The 22,947-nt window shown below is 41.4% G+C and overlaps 1 protein-coding gene across 2 annotated transcripts in view; it reads right to left on the bottom strand.

The window, feature by feature from the left end:
• trappc9 (trafficking protein particle complex subunit 9) overlaps nucleotides 1-22,947 on the bottom strand; it is a 315,126-nt gene that overhangs the window by 130,961 nt on the left and 161,218 nt on the right. For both annotated transcript variants that reach the window (XM_049602007.1, XM_049602008.1), the window contains one exon: nucleotides 12,912-13,022. In XM_049602007.1, the coding sequence (XP_049457964.1) occupies nucleotides 12,912-13,022 (111 nt within the window). The remainder of the gene's footprint in view (nucleotides 1-12,911; nucleotides 13,023-22,947) is intronic.

The raw sequence follows: 22,947 nt of genomic DNA, 5'->3' as shown, positions 1-22,947 counted from the left end.
GTAACAAAAACACAACTATACTTCTTTTCAGGTGATTATACACCAATGAGAGTTAAGCTAGCTATTCACAGGCTCATGTTAGCGCAAAAGTAGCAGCTCAAACAGAACCTAAGTGCTACTCAGTCGGCACAGGGGGAGCTGAGCCTAAGACAGGAGAGTACCGCAACAACATAAACTGTAACTGTATGTTTGTGTTTCATTATTGAAAAGAGGGACAAAACTTTAGGGTAATATCAGAAACACTCCTTTTTATCTCAGCTGGCAGGAGGGGCGTGTTGATTGACAGCAGCTGGCAGGCTGAGCATCAGCAGGACGACAACAAACAAAGTAAACAAACTTGCTCTGTAGTTGCATGTCACACTGGCCGACAGCGCGTTGTTCGTGGACCACACCAGCATCCAACCAGACTCAAGGGACATTTGCAGGTACGTTTACATGCTGTTTAATGTGCTGCGGCTCAGCAGCTAATTAGCTACCCAGCCTGCACACTCATGTCAGCTGCGGTGCACTTTTCCCCACTGAATGTTTATTTGGTGGCTAATTTAACAAGCTGAGGTGCAGGACAAGATGTGTGTTCATGGTTGGAAGTTGGATAAGAGGGAGATTTGGTTGTTGATCAGAGTTTGTGGCTCTTGTGTTGTGTGTGGCTGTTTGTCGCCTCGTTTCGTCCAAACAGTCTGGTTCAGTTCAGTCCGTTACACAATATTTATTTTCCATTGTTAAAGTTGTGGATGGTACTGTTAGATCTGCTCCATTCCCTCCTGTTTTTTCGTCACCCCTCTGTTGGGATACTGAGCACATTGATCCGATACTAAAAGGGGGAACTAGAGACACCGCAGTCTATTCATAGGCCAAAAGAACATCAATACTCTTGCTCAGACTACAGCGGACTGTAGCCACTGTTCCTGCAGTGGCAAGTTTACATACATTAGTCAACTATAACTTTATAATGAGAGGATGTTTCGCTGCCTTTTCATCTTACTAGTTAACAATTAGCAGCTAAAGACTTTGAAAATCTAATTTGTTCACCATGCTCCTCAAAGGCTACTGCTGGCAGCTACTGGCAACTTTCAAAGAGGAATGTTTTCTCCCGTGTTGCTTGATGCATGAGTTGACATCAAGAATCAGTCATCCATCAATCCATTTTTGTAACCGCTTATCCTCGTGAGTGTGGCGTGGGGGGCTGAAGCCTGTCCCAGCTGACATTGGGTGAGAGGCGGGGTTCACCCTGGACAGGTCGCCAGACTATCACAGGGCTGACACATAGAGACAGGCAACCATTCACACACACATTCACACCTACGGACAATTTAGAGTCACCAATTAACCTGCATGTCTTTGGACTGTGGGAGGAAGCTGGAGCACCTGGAGGAAACCCATGCTGATACTGTACTAACCACTACACCACCGTGCCGCAATCAACACACCTTAAATGTTAATATATTAACTCTGACCATTCCATTTGTTTTTGCTGGCTCTCTTGTATGACATACACCTCAGTGGTGACTGTATCTTTGAGCACTTACTCCAACAGGGTTATACAAACTGTAGATATTTCTTCACTTGGAGAAAAGTGTTGCTCCTATGCACTCAGGCAATTCTGCTCTGCTCTAAACACTCCAGCCTGTTCTTTTTTTGCGCAGAAAATGTCATGCAACCCTGTTCCATGAATGAGGTGCAGGAATTCCTCTGCATCATCCATGAAGAGGAAACACAGCAAGCTGGGTGGAGCACTGATGCTGCTGTTACTATCCGGTAACAACCCCACCTACATTTAAGAGTACTGTCCACGATGGGAACGCAAAAGACATCTACTGTTTAAGTACATGTTTGTACGTGTATGTATGGCTCTAAGGGTACTATACTGAAAGTGTTTGGTGGAAACACGACGACTGTGAACGCCTGCAACTGTGACATCACTGCTTTATGCAAAATTTCATTGGCTGCATGGATGTAAATTCTCTACATAGATATATTGTAGAGGAAGAACTAACAGTATGACAAAAGAATATAAAATATAAATGTTGCCCTTTTACTTTAGATTTTTTTTCGCCAACTCTCGACCTTTTAGATTCTCAGAACAATGTCTTTTGACCGTCCCACGATCAAGGCTGGTGGGTAAGGGATGATCGTACCTGTGCGTTCGTTGCTCCAGAGTTATTTTGCTGTTATAACTAGACTTGCACCGATTGCATTTTTTTGGGGCGATACCGATTTCCGATTTGCAGTTTTTCGATGGCCGATTCTGATTTCATTTTTTTCAAACCACTTTACAGCAGACAAGATATTGCAATATCTTCTCTTTCCTTTTTTAAGAACACTTTAACCAAGATACAACCAGCTTTTCAATAATCATCTCAAACAAACAAACAACAACAGTGACACAGGTTAAGAAACATTTTCCTTTTTGCTCAAATATAACTTCAGGTACAGTATTAAAATAAGTTAAAAAGTCATACATAAATAAAAACATAGATAAATAAAATAATAATTCTTGGTGTAGAGCATGTGTGGATAATTTCTTGAATAGACAATAAAGTAAAAAAATATCGCCTGTGGAGAATTCACACAGGTCTTCAGGGCGCGCCTGCCAGTAAGCGCGCAGACACGCTCATCTTCGGCACGTGGACACGCGCCTCGTCAGTTTCAAGCGGCACAGTGCAGCAGTGAGAGCTCCGCAGCTCAGTTTAACACTGACAATTAACACCTTTCTCCTTCTCTGTCTTGATGTGTGTGCATCAATGATTAAGGTGAGAAGCCGCACATGTTTCACTTCCTCACATCGTCCAAGCCTGAGTCGCACTTGTGTGTGTGTGTGTGTGTGTGTGCTGCTGATGTTACATGATGTCAATCATGCGGCGCGGCGGAAATTTGACCGGCGTTTTAAATCGGCATATTTTAGACTGACCGGCCGGTCACAGGTCACAGCAGATCACGTGAAAACCGGCCCGATTCCGAGCACTGCCGATTAATCGGTGCAAGTCTAGTTATAACATCTCATATTTGTAAAATTTCTTGCCCAAATACCTAACCTCAGCATTCCCACAATTTAAAGACAACATTTCAAAACTTTTCCATGACTTCTCAAGGACCCATAAGATTACCATAGCAATTAATTTTATTACACCCAACAAAATTCAATAACTTTTGTGGCAAAATGGGCCATAACAGTAGTTTAAAAACACTGTATGCTTGATTTTTAATGATTATCCAAACACTGACTCTTAACATGTCCAATAATTAAACAGGGAAACTGCTCCAATTTGGTATCATTATATTTCACAAAAGCAAACCTCTCTCAATGTGAGCCTGTTTAATCTTCCACTTTGGATACTGTTGAACCAAAAAGGCTACACCAAGAAAATCTGGAAGACCTAACCACAAAAGAAAAGACAGGTGCACATCCTCCACACGTCCTTCTCTTCTGCTCCATTTCAAAGCAAATATGGAAAAATCCAAGTTTGAGCATCACTGTGTGGTGTCGCGCTGGTCTTTGAGAGCCTTGTTGGGCTCCAAAACATCAAAGTGACCATTCACTTTCTGAGGTACTTCACGTTTTTTCATCCACCATTAAAGAACACCATCAAGGGGATAAAGACCTTGTAAAAGACATGTCTGTGAATGATATGAAAAGATGAAAGCAGCACTCTGTAGCTCACCTCTCCACATGTCGCCTTCACAGGGAGAGCACACACACTCCACACACTCCACTTACAAACACAACCAGTAAGATCTCTGTCTTCCAGTAGTGTCATTCAATAAATGGAAGGTACCACCTGTCGCAATCTAAAACTACTTAAATGTGGCTGTACCAGATGATGGAAACAGTTTCCTGCTGCTGTCTTCGTGTTCCCTTTATATGACATTCTTTCCTGTTTTCCTATGATGTTCCCTAGACTCAAGTCTGGAAACTATTAAATGCACTGTTCAAAGCGCGATACGTCTCGCCATGCATGAAGGCGTTTCTGTTTCTATTTGTGTGACCATGAAAAAGCTCAGTGGAAACAATTAAAAATCATTTGTTGCAGGAGGAAAGCATGGATGATTGACAGGGTCATTTTTGCGACTGTCGGATTGAAGTCTTGGCTTCACCAGGCCTGGATGAAGAATCCAGAAAACATCTTGCGCCTGACACCTCATTCATCATAGAACAGGAGAGAAATATGAAATGACAGGGCCATCTGATGTCAAGAGAGGATGAGTTGAAGAGACAAGCACAATATGGTTCAGCAGACGGAGATCTACGAGTCCGTGGCCCCGATTCTCTCTGTATGCAAAATCCCACCCCACTCTGAATAATCTGTGCGTGTGCTGGGTGTGTGTCAAAGGAAATGATCAGCGTGTTGCCAAAAACGGAGCCGGTGATGATTGCGGCTGCATCAACTCGTCTCAGCCTCACAAGGGTATCGACAGAAATACAGTTTGCTGTGAAATGAATCAATATGTAATCTGATGAATAATCAATACATCTGTAAGGCCTCGAGACAAATCCCAAAAGGAGGGAAGCTCTGATTGGTGGAGTCGAAGCCAACGGCCGTGTCTATGGGGAATGTCATTCAAAGGGGGAAAAAGATATGTAGGTCTATATATACATCTGCAGCTGTTACCAGACTTGACGTTTTTTACCTCAGAGGCACACTGTGTCATACTGTATCAGTTTCCAGACAGACAGGGTTTTATATCAATTATACAACTGGTACATTATGTAGTCTGACCTCTGCTTAGGTTCCTATGTATAACATTGACTTTACAATGATATCAATGACAGATGGGTAAAGTAGATCTCTGCAATTTGGATAATTATGTGACGGTGACAGACAGCCTGACTTAAACCTAACAAAGAGACTGACAGGAAATAGCAAAGATGACTGATCTATTTTTCTTTTACTTGATTTACTTGAGAAGGCTCATCCTGTGTAAATGGAGGGACTCTTCACCTCCAACACATGGACATTGGATCGTGTATCATTTACAATTGGAGAAAAAGTGTTGTTTTATTAAAGGATCAACTGCTTCATGCTTCTGTGCCACCTGGCAACCATTTTTAACTTTTGTGGCAAATATGGAAGCTGAAAAATTGTAATGAAACATGCTTTACTCCCCTACTTATGTCATACAAGTTAATTAATTTGTCGTCATTTTCCATCCATCCATCTATCCGCTTATCTGGGGCCGGGTCGCTGGGTCTGCCCCGGGGCCTCCTACCAGTGGGATGTGCCTGGGACACCTCCAGCGGGAGGCGCCCAGGAAGCATCCTAATCAGACGCTCGAACCACCTCAACTGACCCCTTTCAACACGAAGGAGCAGCGGCTCTACTCCGAGCTCCCTCCAGATGTTCGAGCTCCTTACCCTATCTCTAAGGCTGAGTGCAGACACCCCACGGAGGAAATTCATTTCCACCGCTACATTTTCCCTTTTTTAAATTTTTATTTTATTATCATTATTTTCATTTTATCTTCTTTTAACTTTTTTAATATATACCCTTTTTTAAAATTATTTTTTATTTATTTATTTTTATTTCTTGGGGTGGGGTTGTCTTTTTGTCCTTTCTGGTTCTGTGTTTGTTTATTCTGTACTTCTTCACTGACTTCTTCAACCTTGTTTGAAAAAAAAAAAAAAGGGGAGCACAAATCTTCTGCTAGCTCACCTGGCTCCACTAAGCTAGCTAACGTTACAACCCAGCCGAGGAGGACACCATTTATGTTTTCACCTTACGCCAGTGGTTCCCAGATGGTGGGCTGCGTCCAAAAATGGGTTGCGGGCCCTTTCTGGATAGACAGCAAGTCACTCGCAAACGTATTGAGTTTGTAGAAGCAAACTTTATTCCAAAGTACAGTGAATTTTTGGTGCATAGCTTTTATTTTGAAGTGCCATTTTCTGCTGTGGAGTGAGTCAGCTACTTAACAGAGACAGCAAACTAGCTCAACGACGTGGCCAAACGCAAGTATGGCGCTGAATTGTGTGGATCTTGAACTAATGACTAAGGAGAAATGTGGACCTCATGGCTGGACCAGTTGGGAACTACTGTCTTACGCTGTCACGAGCAACTGCCTCTCTTCTATGAGTAGATGCACGGTTGGCACAGATGTAGTTCCATAGAAAGAAAATAGTCCCTCCATGAAACTGCTCACAACAAAGTCTGTGGATTATCTTGAGTAACTGGGCCATGATTCCTGGAAAGAGACATTGCTGTAGAGTTTTTCAAATGTATTTTTTGGACACTTTGAGCACCACAAGCCAAGTGCCATCTAGTGCAATTATACTGGAGAGAAGACAGACATCTTTACAGCCAAAATCTCCAACACTCTGCAAGTCACACCAAAACAATCTAGACTGATAAACAGCGCTACAGGTGAGAGGAAAAATATGTAAGTTTGATTTCAGCGTGCACTGTCCCTTTAAATAAAAGTACTATCAGCAAAATGTACTCAAAAGTGAAAGTACTTGCTCCTAGGTGCAGCTAATTTTGACTACTTTATATACAGTTTGGTAGTTTAGTCCAGTGGTTCCCAACCCACAGTAGAGGTCAGGCTCCTCTACATGGACACAAGATAAAACTGAAGAGTCATAAGATGATTAATGGGAGAGGAAAGAATAAATAACAAAGTTCTGCAACACAAATCTGTACTAAGTTTTCAGGCTTTTGCCTAAACTTTGGGAAATCAATGCATCATTGTATCACTTTGTGCCTCAAGTACTATATCTCTCTCTAACTGCTAACAACTCAAAGATTTTTGAAATGTAACAAGGAGCCCTGAACATACCTTGCTTTTCTGAAAGAGGTACCAGCCAAAAAAAAAAAGGCTGGTTTAACCTTGAACAATATTTTTCTGTATTTCATAAGCTTCTTATTTGATTTTTATGAAGTCTTAGCCTGAAAAACAACTACTGACTATAATCTGTCAAATAAATGTAGTGGAGAAGAAGCAGAGTTGCATAAAATGAAAATACTCAGTGAAAGTACATGTAAAACTTCTAAACTGTACTTGAGTAAATGTACAAAGTTACTTTCCACCAGTGTTCCTGAATGATCTTTATGACCACCTCACTTTCCGAAATGAGTCTAGTCTATTACTACTTATATTTCATGTTTAAATTCATGAAACTTTGATAGTGCTTACAGTCTGACAAAGTTCTACATAGTGCAAGTGTTCCACAGGCAGAACAGTGGGCGGTAAATGGATAAACAGCATGGGACCTTGAGATCAAAATCTCTTCTGAGAGACTCTTGAAAATGTTAAAACTGGGAGCACAACTGTCTTTTTCTTTGGCAGAGATTCACTTTTACTGAGGTGCGATTTGTTTTGCTTTTTCAATGAAACAACAACACAACAAACATCAAAAAATATAATGACGCATCAGAGTCAAAAGAGAACAGCGCAAAAAGAGACATGTGGCTCACTGTCATCATTAAGCAGTGACTCCTCCACTGTGGGTATGAAACCACTTGTAGTAAATAAACACCTGACCTGTAAAGTGTTTACAGCAGTTTAAAAGACCCGGATATTTTATTACAGAAACACAAGCAGTGATGTCGGGCAAGGTAATGTGACACTGTGTGACATTCATTCACCTCATCATTTCAAGTCAACGACACTTGAAGTCAGAAGAACTCATAAGATGTGAAGTGGCCCGACCTGAGCCTGACGGAACCCGAAGCTTGGATAAAAGTTAAAACCAGCCTACTGCCTGTGTTGGGCTACTTCCTGTTCAATGGTGAGGTTTGTTATCGAGGCAAATTATTTTCCTCGAGACTTCATTAAATCTAGTGCAACTAACTATAGAGGGAATCGCCTTGTCGTTTACAAATACTTCTGGGTAGAAAACCAGCAGAGTTTAGCTGTGTGTACATATATATATACAGTACAGGCCAAAAGTTTGGACACACCTTCTCATTCAATGTGTTTTCTTTATTTTCATGACTATTTACATTGTAGATTCTCACTGAAGGCATCAAAACTATGAATGAACACATGTGGAGTTATGTACTTAACAAAAAAAGGTGAAATAACTGAAAACATGTTTTATATTCTAGTTTCTTCAAAATAGCCACCCTTTGCTCTGATTACTGCTTTGCACACTCTTGGCATTCTCTCCATGAGCTTCAAGAGGTAGTCTATAAACACAATGATTGAACAAACATTACTATTTCTGTGTGCACGTTTTGTAATTAATAACATGGTTATCGTAGATTAGCTGGGCTAACCGTTAGCTGTTAGCCGTTAGCGGTGTCTATTATAACTCAGTTACTCAATAATCGGTCCGTGAAAAAATATTTTTTCCAGCGGATGTCTTAGTTACAACATGATTGAGCTAACTGGAGTAGTTTCATGTCGTATCCGACAACGGGAGGCTTTTAACAGATGACATCCTGATGTTAGCTTTGCTAGCTTTGCTGCTGTTAGCTGTCCCTGTCAGCTGCAGCCACTGATGCTTTCTAGACATCGTGATTTCCCAAAACTGAATAAATACCACACATAGCAACACAAAACTGCTTTGCTAGCTCAATCATGTTGTAACTAAGACATCCGCTGGAAAAAATATTTTTTTCACGGACTGTTTATTGAGTTAATGAGTCATTACAGACACCGCTAATGGCTAACAGCTAACGGTTAGCCCAGCTAATCTACGATAACCATGTTATTAATTACAAAACATGCACACAGAAATAGTAATGTTTGTTCAGTCATTGTGTTTATAGACTTTACAAACATCAGATTAGTCTAAATGGTGATATAGTGATGTGAAAGATGAGACGTATATATATACACACAACATAAAGTGTGTATTTCAAAACAGAGTTAGCATACCACAATAGCACATCCTCAATGCTACATCTACATAGAAAACATCAAGTGTATGCATTGAGTTCAACGAGCAGTCCCGACACAACAAAGTACGGTAACGTCATGTTTAATTGCATTTAACCTTAATCAGTGATCGCTAGCTGAGATCCATAACGCCTGTAAAGAACATACGTGTATTATGGCTTTATAATGGCTGATTAATAACAGATATCAATGCGGTGGCTAACGCTAGCTGGCGATGTATCATGTGTAATAGCCAAGTTTTGCTAGAGAAAATAGCACCCCTTACCAACTCATTCACACACTCACTGACACGTGCACCCCCTCAATCACTCTCAGACACACACAGTAGAAAATGGAGCCTAAATGCACAAATCAAGTAGTCAGCAGGTGTAAGGCAACCCTTGAGTGAATCTAGTCTTGAGTCTAAACAACCCAGGAACTTAAAGTATGATATTTATGACGGCCATGTTATAAATATCAATTAAAAAAAAAAAGAATTGCACTCTTAAGTCGCAGAGTCTTACTTTGGACAGCTTTGTGCAGAGAGTTCCACCATATTCAACTGAGCAAGAACAAATTTGTTACTCATGTCTCTCATTTCAGAGACTTCTAATATTTTCTTTCTATATATATTACTATTGCCCTCAAATAAAGGTAAAGTAATTTAATGAAAACACGCAGTATTTCTTATCCGATTTCTTGAATAATCACCAGAATAATCAATAGAGTACTCGATAACTAAAAGAAATGGTAAATAGTTCAGTTAACAGTGGTTACAGTTCAAAAAGAGTTCATGGAGATGAAGACTTAACGTAGAGCAACAGTAAGACTCAAATTTCATTATTTATAACTGCTGATGATATGTGTGACAATGTCTTTTTATGGTAATTTGCAAGCTGCCAGGTGTGTATAAACAGGCAAGCTGTAACCATGGTAACAACACTAGCGTAACAAGGACAAACCGTGTGCTACAGTAGCGTTACATTAACTGTGTCGGACTCAGGTCAGAAAATAAAAACTAGAAAGGTGAAATTACTTCAAATTAAAAAAACACACTTATGTATATTAATTAAATGAGAAATTATAAGTTGGTTCCACGAAATGATCGTAGGATGATTTACATTATATTTATTGTTTGAGTCCAACACTGTAATTCAGCAGCTAATCCCTTAACACACAGGGTTAAATAAAACAGTATTGCTGAATGCAACTTTTTTTGATAGAGTTGTGAAGTGATCTTTTCTGTGGTAACAAGATGCCGCTAAGCTTATCCTAACAGCTCACTTCTGCACAGGAAAGATTATTTGGAGTGAGCTGGGAGATGAGCTGTTTGGCTCTGTCTGAAAAGATCCCTTTCCACCCCCTAATTCCCCTCAAATAATAACATTCCACCCCTGTGGAGAAAGGCCTATGAGTCACCAGCAGTGTACCTCCACTTGTGGCGAAGGATGCACTGGAGAGAGAGCGTTGACAGGAATCATAATTTGCCACTTTCCCGTGAAACGACAAGCAGAGAGAGAGAGAGAGAGAGAGAGGCTGAGGTGATCTACACAGACGGTTGGAGAGCGATGATGTGTGTGTGTCAGATCTTGTTCTTTGCCCTTTACAAATTTAGGTTTCCCCAGATTTTTTTATTCGTGGCAAAGACGAAGACTCTGTGAGGAAGCAATTAGACTTTCAGAGAAACTTAAACTAAATCCACAGTAAGAGAAATCTTTCATGAAAGACGTTGGGGGCTATAGCGGTCTAATTGTCAACTTTCCAGATTTAAAATAACATATCAGTCTCTTTTATAGCGTGCATACTGTCACACTCACACAGTCTGATATAAACAAAGTTTGCATTCACTTTAATAATAAATATGATGCTTAAAAATCTGCAATTTCAGTGCTGGGATGAATTTGTTATGAAGCAAGAGTTATAAGTGGAGATGCTACAACTCAAGAGATGTTAAGATCATGATTTTTTTGCCTCCGATCCTCATTAAATATTTAACATCTGTTGATACAAAGTCTTGTGTGATATTTAGATTTCCATACATGATAAAGCTGCATATTGGCCTAGAGAAGGCCTAACTTAAAATTCAAAATGTTAAGCATCAGTTTAGCCCCGTTTCCACTGAGCAGTTCGGTTCAGTTCAATTCACTTTTTTCCAGTTTCCATTGTGAAAAGTTGTGGATGGTACCAACGGAACCGTTCTGTACCGTCCCCATGTTTGGTCCCCCCTCTGTTGGGGTACCTAGCACACAGATCTGGTACTAAAAGGTGGAGCTGTGAACACTGCAGTCTGATTGGTCAGTAGAGGACGGTCACTCTGCTCAGCGCTGAGTTGTGTCTGGTTTTGAGGCTCATGTAACCACTGTTCATACTGTGGAGAGTTTTATTAGTAAACTGTAACTATAAAATGAAAGGATGTTTTGCTGCCTCTCACAGCAGCTGGAGTCTGAGAAAAAATAACTTCATTCACTGGGCCGACTGCCGGTGACTTTTAAGGTGGAACGTTAGCTTGTAATGTTACTCAATGCATGAGTTGATGACGTGAATCCATCAGCACGCCTTAAATTTCACTGTGACAACTTTGACCATCACTTTAGTTTTTATAAGACACACACTTTTAGTAATGAGTGGATCTTCAACCTTTTATATATATTAATTTCGACAGGTATGTGAAGGTCATAAATTCTAATCCTCACTTCCTGTGGGCTCCAGCAACACTAAACCCCTGAGCTTGCCTGAGAAGGACTAAATGCACAAAGCTGCTTTTTTAAATATCCCATGGAGAGAGACTCTCACTGCAGCCTGTTCTATTTTGCTCTGAAAATGTGGGCGTGCAGCCTCGTTCTGTGGACGATAAACCGGGTGCAGACTTCCATCTGTGTTACCGCTGATGAGGAAATACAGCGAGTACTGGATGGAGCAGTGAGTGACAACAACCCTGCCCACATTTAAGAGGACTGTTTGCAGTGGAAACACTAGGGTCTAGGTACCATTTCTGAAGGATTACTGTTGGTTCCAAAGGTACCATACTGAAAGTGCTTGGTGGAAACGGGGTTTTAGTTAGTATTAGGGCTGTGCCTGACTCAGATTTATGTCAGTCAAATTACATTTTGGTCTTCATTACAAATACTCAACTATTTTCCTCTTTTTCCTTATAGACAGTTTCCTGTTTTCCTGTATAGACATTTTAACGGGTTCAGCGGGACGTCTAGTGTGACACTGACATTTATGTAATGTAGTAGACAAGCTAATTGCGCCAATGATAGATCAGAAATGTGCAACATCATTTTTGCTGACACTAAGTATCAAACAAAAGCCAGAGACTGTGTCATATTAAGTTGCTATGAGGTGTAAATTCACCATTTCTAAGCAGACAGCAGAAGATAAAACTATTACGGAGCCTGACCGGTCAATGCCTCTCTTACACCTGGCAGTTGCCTCAGTATACACAGTTGCCTTCAACGAAGAGCAGCATGAAAGCAAGGAGCCATTACTGAGCAGCTAAATCTGGGGACCAGAACATATCCAGAAGTACACTGCACAATGCTGATAAATTAAAAAGAACAACTTGAGTTTTGTGCGTCTGATGATTCCTACCTCCATCTTCCAGGGGGCTGCCATAGTTAGTATTCTGTACAATATCCATGGAGAGATTTGTCTTTCAGTGGATTTGCTGTGGTACTATGGTGTGGCTACGATTTGAACAGCTAGCCTTTATTCCCTAAATAAAGTCCCAAGCTATCATAAATACTTCTGATCTGCAACTTTCCTGATCCTTTCGGCAATATGCATGAATTCCCATAAACAAGCAAAATAGACAAAGACAAAGAAGACATTTTTGAGGTAAAGTCTGAACAATATTTGCCCTGTTTCGCATGTTGGGTGCGTGGAAGGTAGGATGTCAATACAGAAACTTACAGTTTGCATTGAGTGGTATCTTGCAGTAAAGTATCTTGCTTGAAAGTCTTCATTTTTGTTATCATTAGAAACGCTGGGAGAAAATAAACTTAAGAGCTGGAAGACACTTTGCTTTGAGACGTCGACACATGGGTCATGGTAAGACTGCATCTATTTGTATGTAGACAGAGAAACCTTCCACTCACCTCTGGCACTCGCTGGCATGGAGAACCAGGTCCTGGTTGTTCTTGGCGCTGACGGTGAGCTCATGCTCCGTTGGGTTGAAGATATCGAGCAGCAGATGACACTGGCGGGTGCTGTGGACAGACAAAGACACAAGAGCTGAGTGTTGAGCCAAAATCTCTCGGCTTACTCAAAAACTAAATTATAAAAAGGGTATCTGTTTGTACTGGTGATCATCCCCATGCACCATTTCTATATATTATACACAAATGCATAACAAAAAGTGTCCTGTAAGTGACTGTGTCGCCCATATAACCTAAGCATAACGACTTGTTTATGTGTATGTGAGTTTATACTTTATGCATGAGGTTATGATTGGTTTCTAAAAATACACGGCCACATACACGCACACAGCAAATGCACGAGATCAAGAGAAGACACGGTGTGAAGCACTCATCAGTCCTTGTCGTAACATCAAAGGTGGCGGCGCTTTCATCAGGCCCAGAGGCCCGGCTGGAGCAGTCCATCTCCACATCATCCTGAGGCCTGCTTTTCTCATGCAGATCATAAGAGGGCCAATTTGTGATTTAGATCAAGACAGGAGAGATGATACTGGATTTTCAAAGAGTTAATTTTAAGTAGTAGGTGTTTTTTTCCCTGGTAATGACAGATGAAAGGAATGGACATCTCAGAAACAGAGAACAGACTGTCCAGTACAGCCAGTGAGCTGTTACATTAATAGTTTCTGTCGCTGCACAGGAGGAATGTGACGAAGCTCCACATAAACAGAGGCCCTATTTTTGACCCTGACCCCTGAGGTCAGGCGCATTGTTGCCACATTTTTACTTAGAGGGATCAGATCACAAGCCATTGCACCATTAAACAACAGAAACCTGGTCTAAGTCAAAATGACTCAGTATTTTTTGTGCTATGTAAAGGGCACATTATTCAAATAGTAAAGCCTCTTTATCTCTGCAGAAACAAACCTGCTAACACCAGTTAACACCCGGCTTTTAATGTAATGGGAAAGGTTAGAATCAGCGTTCACACCTGGTTTAAATGACTCTGCAGTAGTCTTGGGTATTTATTGGCTCCAATCGGCACTGATGGAAACACAATACCCAGGTGAATGCAATAGTTTTAGTCACTTGAAAGGCAGTGATGCACCATCAAAAACTACCATCCATCTCTGCCCAAGTAGTGCTCAATTTTGGTAGGAAAGGGGTTTAAGATGCGCCTACATAGGAGGGTTCTCAACAGGCATACACTCTGCTTGTTACACACACAGGAGACGTGCGGATGGGTTGCAGGTTGTTTAATAATACATCATTAATTAGAAAAACATTAATAACATTCTCTAAAATGTGAACATAGCAGAGACCACAGTAGAGCTGCTTAACTGCAGTGTGACTCCCCATTAACAGAGATGCTGTGCGCATTTACACACAACAGCTGAAGTAACTTCAATGTATATTTCAGTTAGTTCTGTTTCCTCTACTTATGGTTTCATGTTTTGCTGCCTAAATGTTACACAATATTTGCCACAGAGACATAACTGCACAGCTTGCTTCACCAATTTGCCGAAACAGCCATGTAAACAGCAGAGTGCCAGGTGGCTTTTAAAGGAAATAGGTGATGACACTCCAATTGATGGGACTAAATACAACTCCTTGCCTCTTGGGCCTTACTTCCTGCCCAGATTACGCACCATTAAACTAAGTAATAATTAATTTTCCACATAACATACTTGAGATTTTGGATATACTGATTACATATCATAACTACATAGACACATTCATAAATTAAATAAAGTGATGGTAAGTGAGGTCAAGTTTTGACAATTATTTATTATTAAGTTTTTGATAAGGTAAACCGTTTGTTTATGCTGCATTTGTGATATTTGCATTTGTCATACTAAGGAGATAATATCTCCTACGTAGGAGATAAACTTATGTTTTGGCCGACATCGCCAGCATTTCTTTCCCCACCTTGCCTCTCAGGGCTTCCGTACAATTGTCTTCTTCATGAGTATACATCCCCCCCCAAAAAAAATAATTTCTGAGGAAATACCTCATGTCTCAAACCCGAGCCAATGCTGTATTTTTAGATTGCCATCTTTCACAATAAGTGGAATCAAACTTGTACAAACTGAGTGCTGCCCATCACCACATCTGCCCTTCATGTCACTCTAAGCCCCCCTCCCTCCCTGCTCGCTTCTTGCCTCTTAAATCTCAGGGTTAATGGAGGCTTAAGTTGATCTTGCCCAAGTCCCTAATAAACTGCTGTGGCAATTAAAGGAGCATATTTTTTAAGGCCTACCCATGTTTCTTTAATTGTCTCGTTGTCTTTGTTGGCGGACGTGATTAACGCGCTGAGTGGGGCGAGGTACTGATTTATAGGCCGGGCCGTTTAGCTGAGGTGATCAATCAGACCACCCAGTTAAGAAACACAGGCTCACTGCTCATGCACTAAGTACCCAAGATAGAGTGAAGGAAAAGAGGCAGGGATACAGGCCCAGACGATGTGGATTTGCACCTTTTGATAAGAGTTAACAGACCACAGCATGAGCCCAAAAATGACGCTGAACAGTGACAGACACTCCATTCAGGATCTGTAGCTGAAACTTTAACAGAATGTGTGTTGACAAAAGCTGAGGATTATGTTTTTGAACCAGAGGAAACTGAATCATAACTGAATCATTTTGATAAGTATTCTGCTGAGCTACTACGCAGGGCACCGAGATCTAAGCCAAATAAATAATTCACAACTGCCAATAGGGTTTCAAACTACTTGTCTTCATTTCAGTCTGTGAATTTTTAAATTCCCCCTTAAGAGTCGAGTGAGACGGAGAGGGAACAAAGTGATCCCCCGTGTTTCAAAGTGAACACATATCGAACCTGTTTTCTTTGCTCATAATGTATAAAGCAAGTCATCCATCAATGAAATATCAATACATCTGCCTCATGTACATTTAATGAAGCAACTGTGGCTGCGTGTGACTGTAAGTGTGTGAAGTAGGGATTATTCATCATCAACACAGTGTGTAAATTATGAGGTGAAAATGAATTCTAAGGAGACGGTGATGAACACAGAAGACGACCTTTTCTACAGATCATTTCAGGTACAGCTGGTGGTGTGCCAAACGGGGAGAAAAAGCAAGTTAATGAATGCCACTGTGTATTTCTGAGAGCACTACCGCACCAACAAATGAACCATGAGGTCAGCATTTTTTCTGTTATTGATCCAAAAAGGACACTGTTGCAGTAGAGTAACTCTCTAATCCTGGCGCCACACATTACTACGCCAAGATGACAAAAAGACATCAATACAAAACAGACCAGGGCAACAGTCTGATCATCTTTGTTCCTACATCAACAACACAGAGCCAATCGACTCTGACACTTACTGGGCATTAGTCTGGGACCGGGGATACTGTTGCTGCGAGGAAGTGGGTGGTAAAAATGGCACACGCCGTGGGAGGAGGCAAAAACGCAAAGATCAATGGAGCCAGGCCCACGCTTCAGTCAGGTCTGCAATCTGGGATCAATAAGTGCTGATTTCGCAGCCCCACTCTGGCACAAAAACGTGACATATTCCCTACACACAGAATGTGATGGCCTTAATTACCCTGGTTGGATTTAGAGAACTGCCAATGGTGGGCTATTTTTAGCTACGAGAGCCAATAAGGGACTGCTGACTTTATGTCCACGTTTAAACATTTAATAACAACTGAAAAGTAGCCAAAAACTAATTGCTGAGTTGTCACTATAATAATACTACATTGGATTTATAAAGCGCTTTTCAGGATACTCAAAGACGCTTTACAGAGAACAACAACAGCAAAAAAAACAACAAAACTACGCTGAATTCAGAGGTTGCAGGCAGTTTGGAAAAGGTATGTTTTGAGGGTTTTCTTGAAGGCAGAGAGTGAAGGGGAGTCTCTGATGTCTTTAGGGAGTGAGTCTCAGAGGGTGGGAGCAGCAGTGGAAAAGGCCCTGTGCCCCCAGGTGGGGTGTTTGGTCCTAGTGGTTGGGGGTGGGGGACAAGAGGTTGGCATCAGCAGACCTAAAGTGAGATTTATACTTGTGCGGCAGACCGTATGCCATAGCCTATGCCGTTGTGAGCATCTATACTTGTGTGGTGGTGTGTCTGTGTCACTCTGCAGTTACACCTCCAAAACACTAGTTGGCAGCAGGGTTTCTGTGAAGTGCTGTAAAGTTTAGTTGATTCAAAACACACATTAAACACACATTAAACACGGCTCAATAGAGACACTTTCAAACACAAGTACACAAATCAGCTTCACTATAACTCGCAGCATTCACAGACAAACACTTGTCTTTATCTGGACACATTTTCCCCACAAATACAACATGCTAACGTTACTAGCACACGCCTATGGCATTTTACATTGTATAAATTAGCCTAGCAGCTAGCAGCCTTTTCCTCTTCTCATATAAAACCAGGAACAACAGCAACATTTAACAAAGGTAACAGTACAACTCACAAGGTTCACTGACAAAACAACTGTCTTATAATAAACACGCTTTCCAAACAAATACAACATGCTAATATTATTAGCACAAGCCTATGGCATTTTACACTGTGTAAATTAGCCTGGCACTGAGTGGAGATTTCCTCTGCTCATATGAAGCCAGGATAAATCACACACACGACTTAAAATGCTATTTTTGTGGAGGCTTTATTGACTTCATAATTTATTGTTTCTTATCTGTGAAATTAAAGTAAATAAAACCTTTGTTTCCACTGAGGGAAATGGTTTCAGCTTACAAGAGCAGACAGTAGGTCAGTGTTGCTGCTATGTGTACTTACATTCATGAGGCGGTGCACGTCAGATTAAGGCTAAGGCTCCATGTCGACGCAGAGCCTACGCTGTAGCTATGGCATTGATTCAACACAGAAGTATAAAATCCACATAAGAATGCGGGAGGGAGTGTACCAGTGGAGGAGCTCAGACAGGTAGGGGGAAGCCAGGTCATGGAGCGCTTTGTAAGTGATGATGAGGAGTTTGAAGAAGATATACCGGGGGATCGGGAGCCAGTGGAGGTTATGAAGAACGGGGGTAATGTGGTCATGGGTGCAAGAGTGTGTGAGAAGACAAACTGCTGAGTTCTAAATATACTGTAGTTTATGAGGAGACTGTTGCAGTAGTCCAGTCTGGAAGTGACAAATGGGTGGATGAGAGTCTCTGCAGCTGAAAAGGAGAGAGAGTGACAGAGGTGGACGATGTTTCTGAGATGGAAGAAGGCTGTTTTGATGATGTGTTGGTCAAAGGAGAGGGTTTGATCAAAGATGACACCAAATTACGGACATGGGGGAGGAACACACAGTGGAGCCATCGATGGATTTGATAAGAGATTTGGGACCCATGATGACTTCTGATTTGTCACAGTTAAGTTTTGAGGAAGTTGATCTGCAGCCAGGACTTTATTTCAGTGATGCCTATGCCTCTGTGCAGCATGTCAAATAATAAATTAAGGTAAAATCATATAAAGTCATTCACTAAAAGGCCAGTTTACCTAAAACGTACTTTCTCCTTTAACAGTGCAGATAGATTTGTTTTATCTGCTTCAGTTTAAGATATCAGTCTGAGATGTCTGCTCCCACCCTGAAACTGTAGAAAGTGAATGAAAGTATATTTGTAGTGCATTTAGAAATTAAAGATTCAAAAACAACATTAGATCTTCAACAGTTTTTGTGAGGCCTATGTCTTCCATAGAGAGTAATTCGTGTTTTAAGATTATTATTTGGCTTTTTATTCCTTTATTTGATAGGACAGACCAAGCGTGAAAGGGACAGAGACATGGGATAACATGCAGCAAAGGGCCACGAGCTGGAGTCGAACCTGCAGCAGCTGTGGCAAGGACAGTGCCTTCGTACATGAGGTGCCTGCTCTACCCACTGAGATCCTCAGCGTGGAAAGTAACTCTAATAAAAACTGTCTGCACTGACATCTGTTAGCTGAAGGCAGCAGAACAGCGGAGGCTCTCCTTCATATAGGAGCTGCAAACTGTTTGAATTACTCATATGACGACACGCAGGATGCACTTTCATAAAAACACATCAGAGGATCAGTTCATTTCTCCCAGTGGAGCAATGCATTTTTCCAGTGCAACACCAAGGTTAACAGGTTCCAGTTAACTGTGGATCACTGCGTATTTCACACATCCCAGCTCTCTGTCACTTCACAGATCTGTCGCCGTACATATGGCCGTAAGCGAGAAAGCACGAGTGGAGGAAGTCAGGTCTGGGCTGGATATGGCAGGAAAGTGATACCACAGCCAAAAGGAGGTGTAAAAATGTATACTGGGGCAGAGAGAGCAACAAAGGAGGGTAGGGGAGACGCAGAGAGACACATGGAGGGAAGTAATGAAAGATGTCACGAGACACAATAGGAGGGAGGCAGACAGAGACAAAGATTGAGATGAAAAAGGACGAACAGAGGATCTGAGAAACGGCGTGACAGAGAAAGGAGAGACAATTTAAAGAAATAGTGAAAAGTCTGAAGCAGACAGTGAGAGAGCAAAACAAACGGCAAGACAGAGGCTAATGAGATAGAACAGTGTAAAGCAAAAAAAATACTGTCTCTGCAAAACTTTAAATGTTTCCTTTTTAAGCCTTGGTTTGTGGTGTTGCAGTGGATTATATTGTTATATTGTTCGGAAAGGTGTATCTGAAGTTGGGTGACAGGGCTGAAAAAGAAATGTGAATTCTTTAAAGCTTTTGGATGATTCATAATTCTAACTACATTTGATGCAAGACATTTGTGTCATTTAGTTGAATTAGCAGTTTCAGAGCAGATAAAGCAGATGAATCCCCTCAGTGATCTTCGCAGAGAACTAGCTAGCTACCAATAGCTAACTGGAAGGTAGAGACAGACTAAACAAAGTAGAATCCACACACTGATCCAATAAATCAGGTGGCTTTATCTTAATCATAATATCTCGTCAACACACTCTTGTGGACATGATTATTTGAGTCATTGGTGGGTAGCCAAAGCCAGCTAGCCACCACAAACTTGGACACACTAGCTACATCCACACTAGTACGTGATAATTTCAAGACAATGATCTCTGTACACATTTAGCACATTTTCAGAAATAGTATCTGTCCATACCAACACGCCTTAAAACCCATATCACATGATCATCAACGTAAAGTGAGCATGCTGATGTAAACAGGAAGAGGACTGTCTACTCTGCAGTTCTTTGCTTAGTTAGAGAAAATACTACAAAGATGGAGAAGAAAAGTAGGGCCAGAGATTTCTTTGTTTGGACGGACAAAGAGGTGGAACTGTTGCCGAAAGTGACACATACAGACAAGAGCTGAAACCACATTAGTCTCATACTCTGTATTGGAACTATGTTAAATTGCATCGTCCCTATCAAATAGAATGATAAAAACATATAAATCAATTGAAAAAAAAAATAGTATAAGGCAATAAAGGTGGTGGAGAACAGATGAAGAGTTGTTGCAAAGACATATTAGAGTGATACAGGAAGCATTATCCGCCACCAGAGGAAGCCACGGTGCTGGGAAAGGAGTACCTACACAAGATGGATGAAATCACAGATCGTTTGTGGGCCTAGCTATAATGTTTTGGCTTGACACGACATGACTGATAAGACCCAGTTGGGACGCTACGCCATGATGTTCAAAAGTCTCTGTCTCCACAAGTCCAGACTACAACACAACCCCGGAGTTTCCAAACTAAAATGGGGTCAGCAGCATTTTCAAAGGTCTCTGTGTAAGGGGTTCCAAATTGCTGGAGTATTGTAGATGCTGGCCGTAAACGTAGCAGTAGGTATGTTTCAGACCAAGAACACATTCATGTAGCTGTAACCTTAGAGTCGTGACTGTAAACGGCCATGAACAGCAGCAGGTGCAATAATATTGGGGAACTATTCACATCCAGATTACAAGAATCAATGCACTTGACACAGAGGTAAAAACAGAGCTCAAGGAGACAGGTGAGGAGGTAATCTGAGGGAAGAGACGATATGATAGGGATGGTGAGAGGTAAGGGAATATGACAAAAAGAAGGAGAAGTGGAAGAGAAGGGTAGGAGGCAAACTTAAAAAGAAAAATATGTATAAAAGCAAAAAGAAAGGAGATAAAAGAACAAAAGAGACCTCACGAGCAAAGCAGAGGCAAACGTAGGAAGAAAGTGAGCTCAGCTCTGGTGACCTCTGACATGCTAACTTGCACCACTGACCGACTGCAAACCATCTTGACATATGACCCTGCGCTGGTGGAGTGTTCATTGCTCAGCAACCGAAATACAGCATAGCCTGCAGTCAGTCCAGATGCAAACACTGATGGTATACATATGCTGAATAAACTGTGCCATAACATACTGTCCAGCTAGTGAACGAGCTAGGTAGACAATAGCAAGCCATCTAGCCTGGTAGTTGGTGGTGTGGCTAACACTTTACCAGCTGGCTAGCATGTTCGCGGTTAGGTTGCCAGTCGAAAAAGCTTGCCAAATACAGGAATTCGTTTTTTGTTTTGTTTTTTTCAGACGAACCTGGAAGTCAACAACACCCTGATTACATTAACCCAACAGGATTTCTCAGATGGATTTTGAATTAGTGCAGAATTTAAGCCTGTGGCGAACGAAAGTTTATGGTACTTAGGCCAGCATGTTTTGTTCAGCACGATAATATCATGACGATGATTACTGAAGCATACTTGTAATAGCCAGAAGTAAAAGCTAATGTTCGGCTATAAACAAACTACACCACGGTCACATGACTTCAACATTGACGAGGTTGTAAAGCTGTGTTCGGCGTGATGATCTCCTGTAGTCTTGTTTAGCCACTTGTTAGCAACAGCCTGTTTAAGGACACGTCAAAGCCTCAAAATTCATGAGTAGGGTATTTACTAACTTATTTTTGTCATAGAACAAAACGTGAAAGTCTCCTAAGCTTGTGTTCACCACTGACCTTCATGCATCTAACCAAAAACCCATTCAAGAAACCCAGTGACTTCAAGACGAGGCAACCAAAGTGTGAAAATGCTCACTTGTTTCTGGGCTTTTGCACTCATTCCTGCACTACTGTCCAGTGCTGCAAGTAGGTGCTACTGTACGTCGCCAAGCTTCCAGCTCCACCTTTTTTGTGAGGACACACAAATGACTTTTGCTGTGACATTTTCTGTCTCACTGAGCACTAATGGTACAGTAACACATGGATGGAAAGAGAAACAAGCAGGAAAAGAGGGACATAGTCAGAACGCTGTTTTTTCTGGAGTGAGGTTTTTTTTTGCCTGCACCTGTTGGATATGTTAGTGACTTGCAGAGCACTGCGGCTGGAAGAGAAGCAAAGTAAAGGAAGTGTCACTGTCAATCCAGCAGCGCACTGATATTTTGGTACAAAGATTAACCACATTTTATGGCGGCTGCCAGCTCAGAGCACGTCAACACAGCACTCAGAGCAGCTGCTATTTTTGTCTCTTTAATTGGTGAAGGGACAAACACACAAACTTCCCCAAAATCTCCCAGTCAACACAGTATTCGTGTTTTGATTGACTGTTTCTACTTCACCTTACACTGCTCAACCAGCAGACACGTCTAATTGCACTGTTCTATTCTAATTATGGCTGTGATGCCAGGAGGGCAGGATAAAGATTAATATCAGATTTTACCAGCATCTGTCATCCACAACAGCTGGTATGGATAAAGGCTTCCCCTTCAGGTGAGGCATGTGTTCCATACACAGTCGCTAATTGGAGTGATGCACATCGTCAAAGCCTGATTATGCACATCTATTCCACTGGTTACCTTGATTAAATCTTACATAACCGGGCAGGTGCTATATAACTATACACAATTCTGTGCAGTTGTGAACATCACACCGTATGCTTATATTTTGATATTCTGCACAGTTTTGCATTGTGAGCGGAGTGTTGGAGACAGTGGCGTCCTTGAAGACATGGGACATTCTGTTTAATAAAAAAAACAACAACATTATTTACATCAGCTGAACCACGTGTTCTCATATTTATATTCTCTTCAAAATACAGCAATAGGAGAAGCAC

The sequence above is a fragment of the Epinephelus fuscoguttatus genome, linkage group LG17 (assembly GCF_011397635.1).
Source record: "Epinephelus fuscoguttatus linkage group LG17, E.fuscoguttatus.final_Chr_v1".
NCBI classification, from domain to species: Eukaryota; Metazoa; Chordata; class Actinopteri; order Perciformes; family Serranidae; genus Epinephelus; species Epinephelus fuscoguttatus.
The sequence above is the reverse complement of the archived record's forward strand: the minus strand, read 5'-3'. Positions and strand labels throughout refer to the sequence as shown.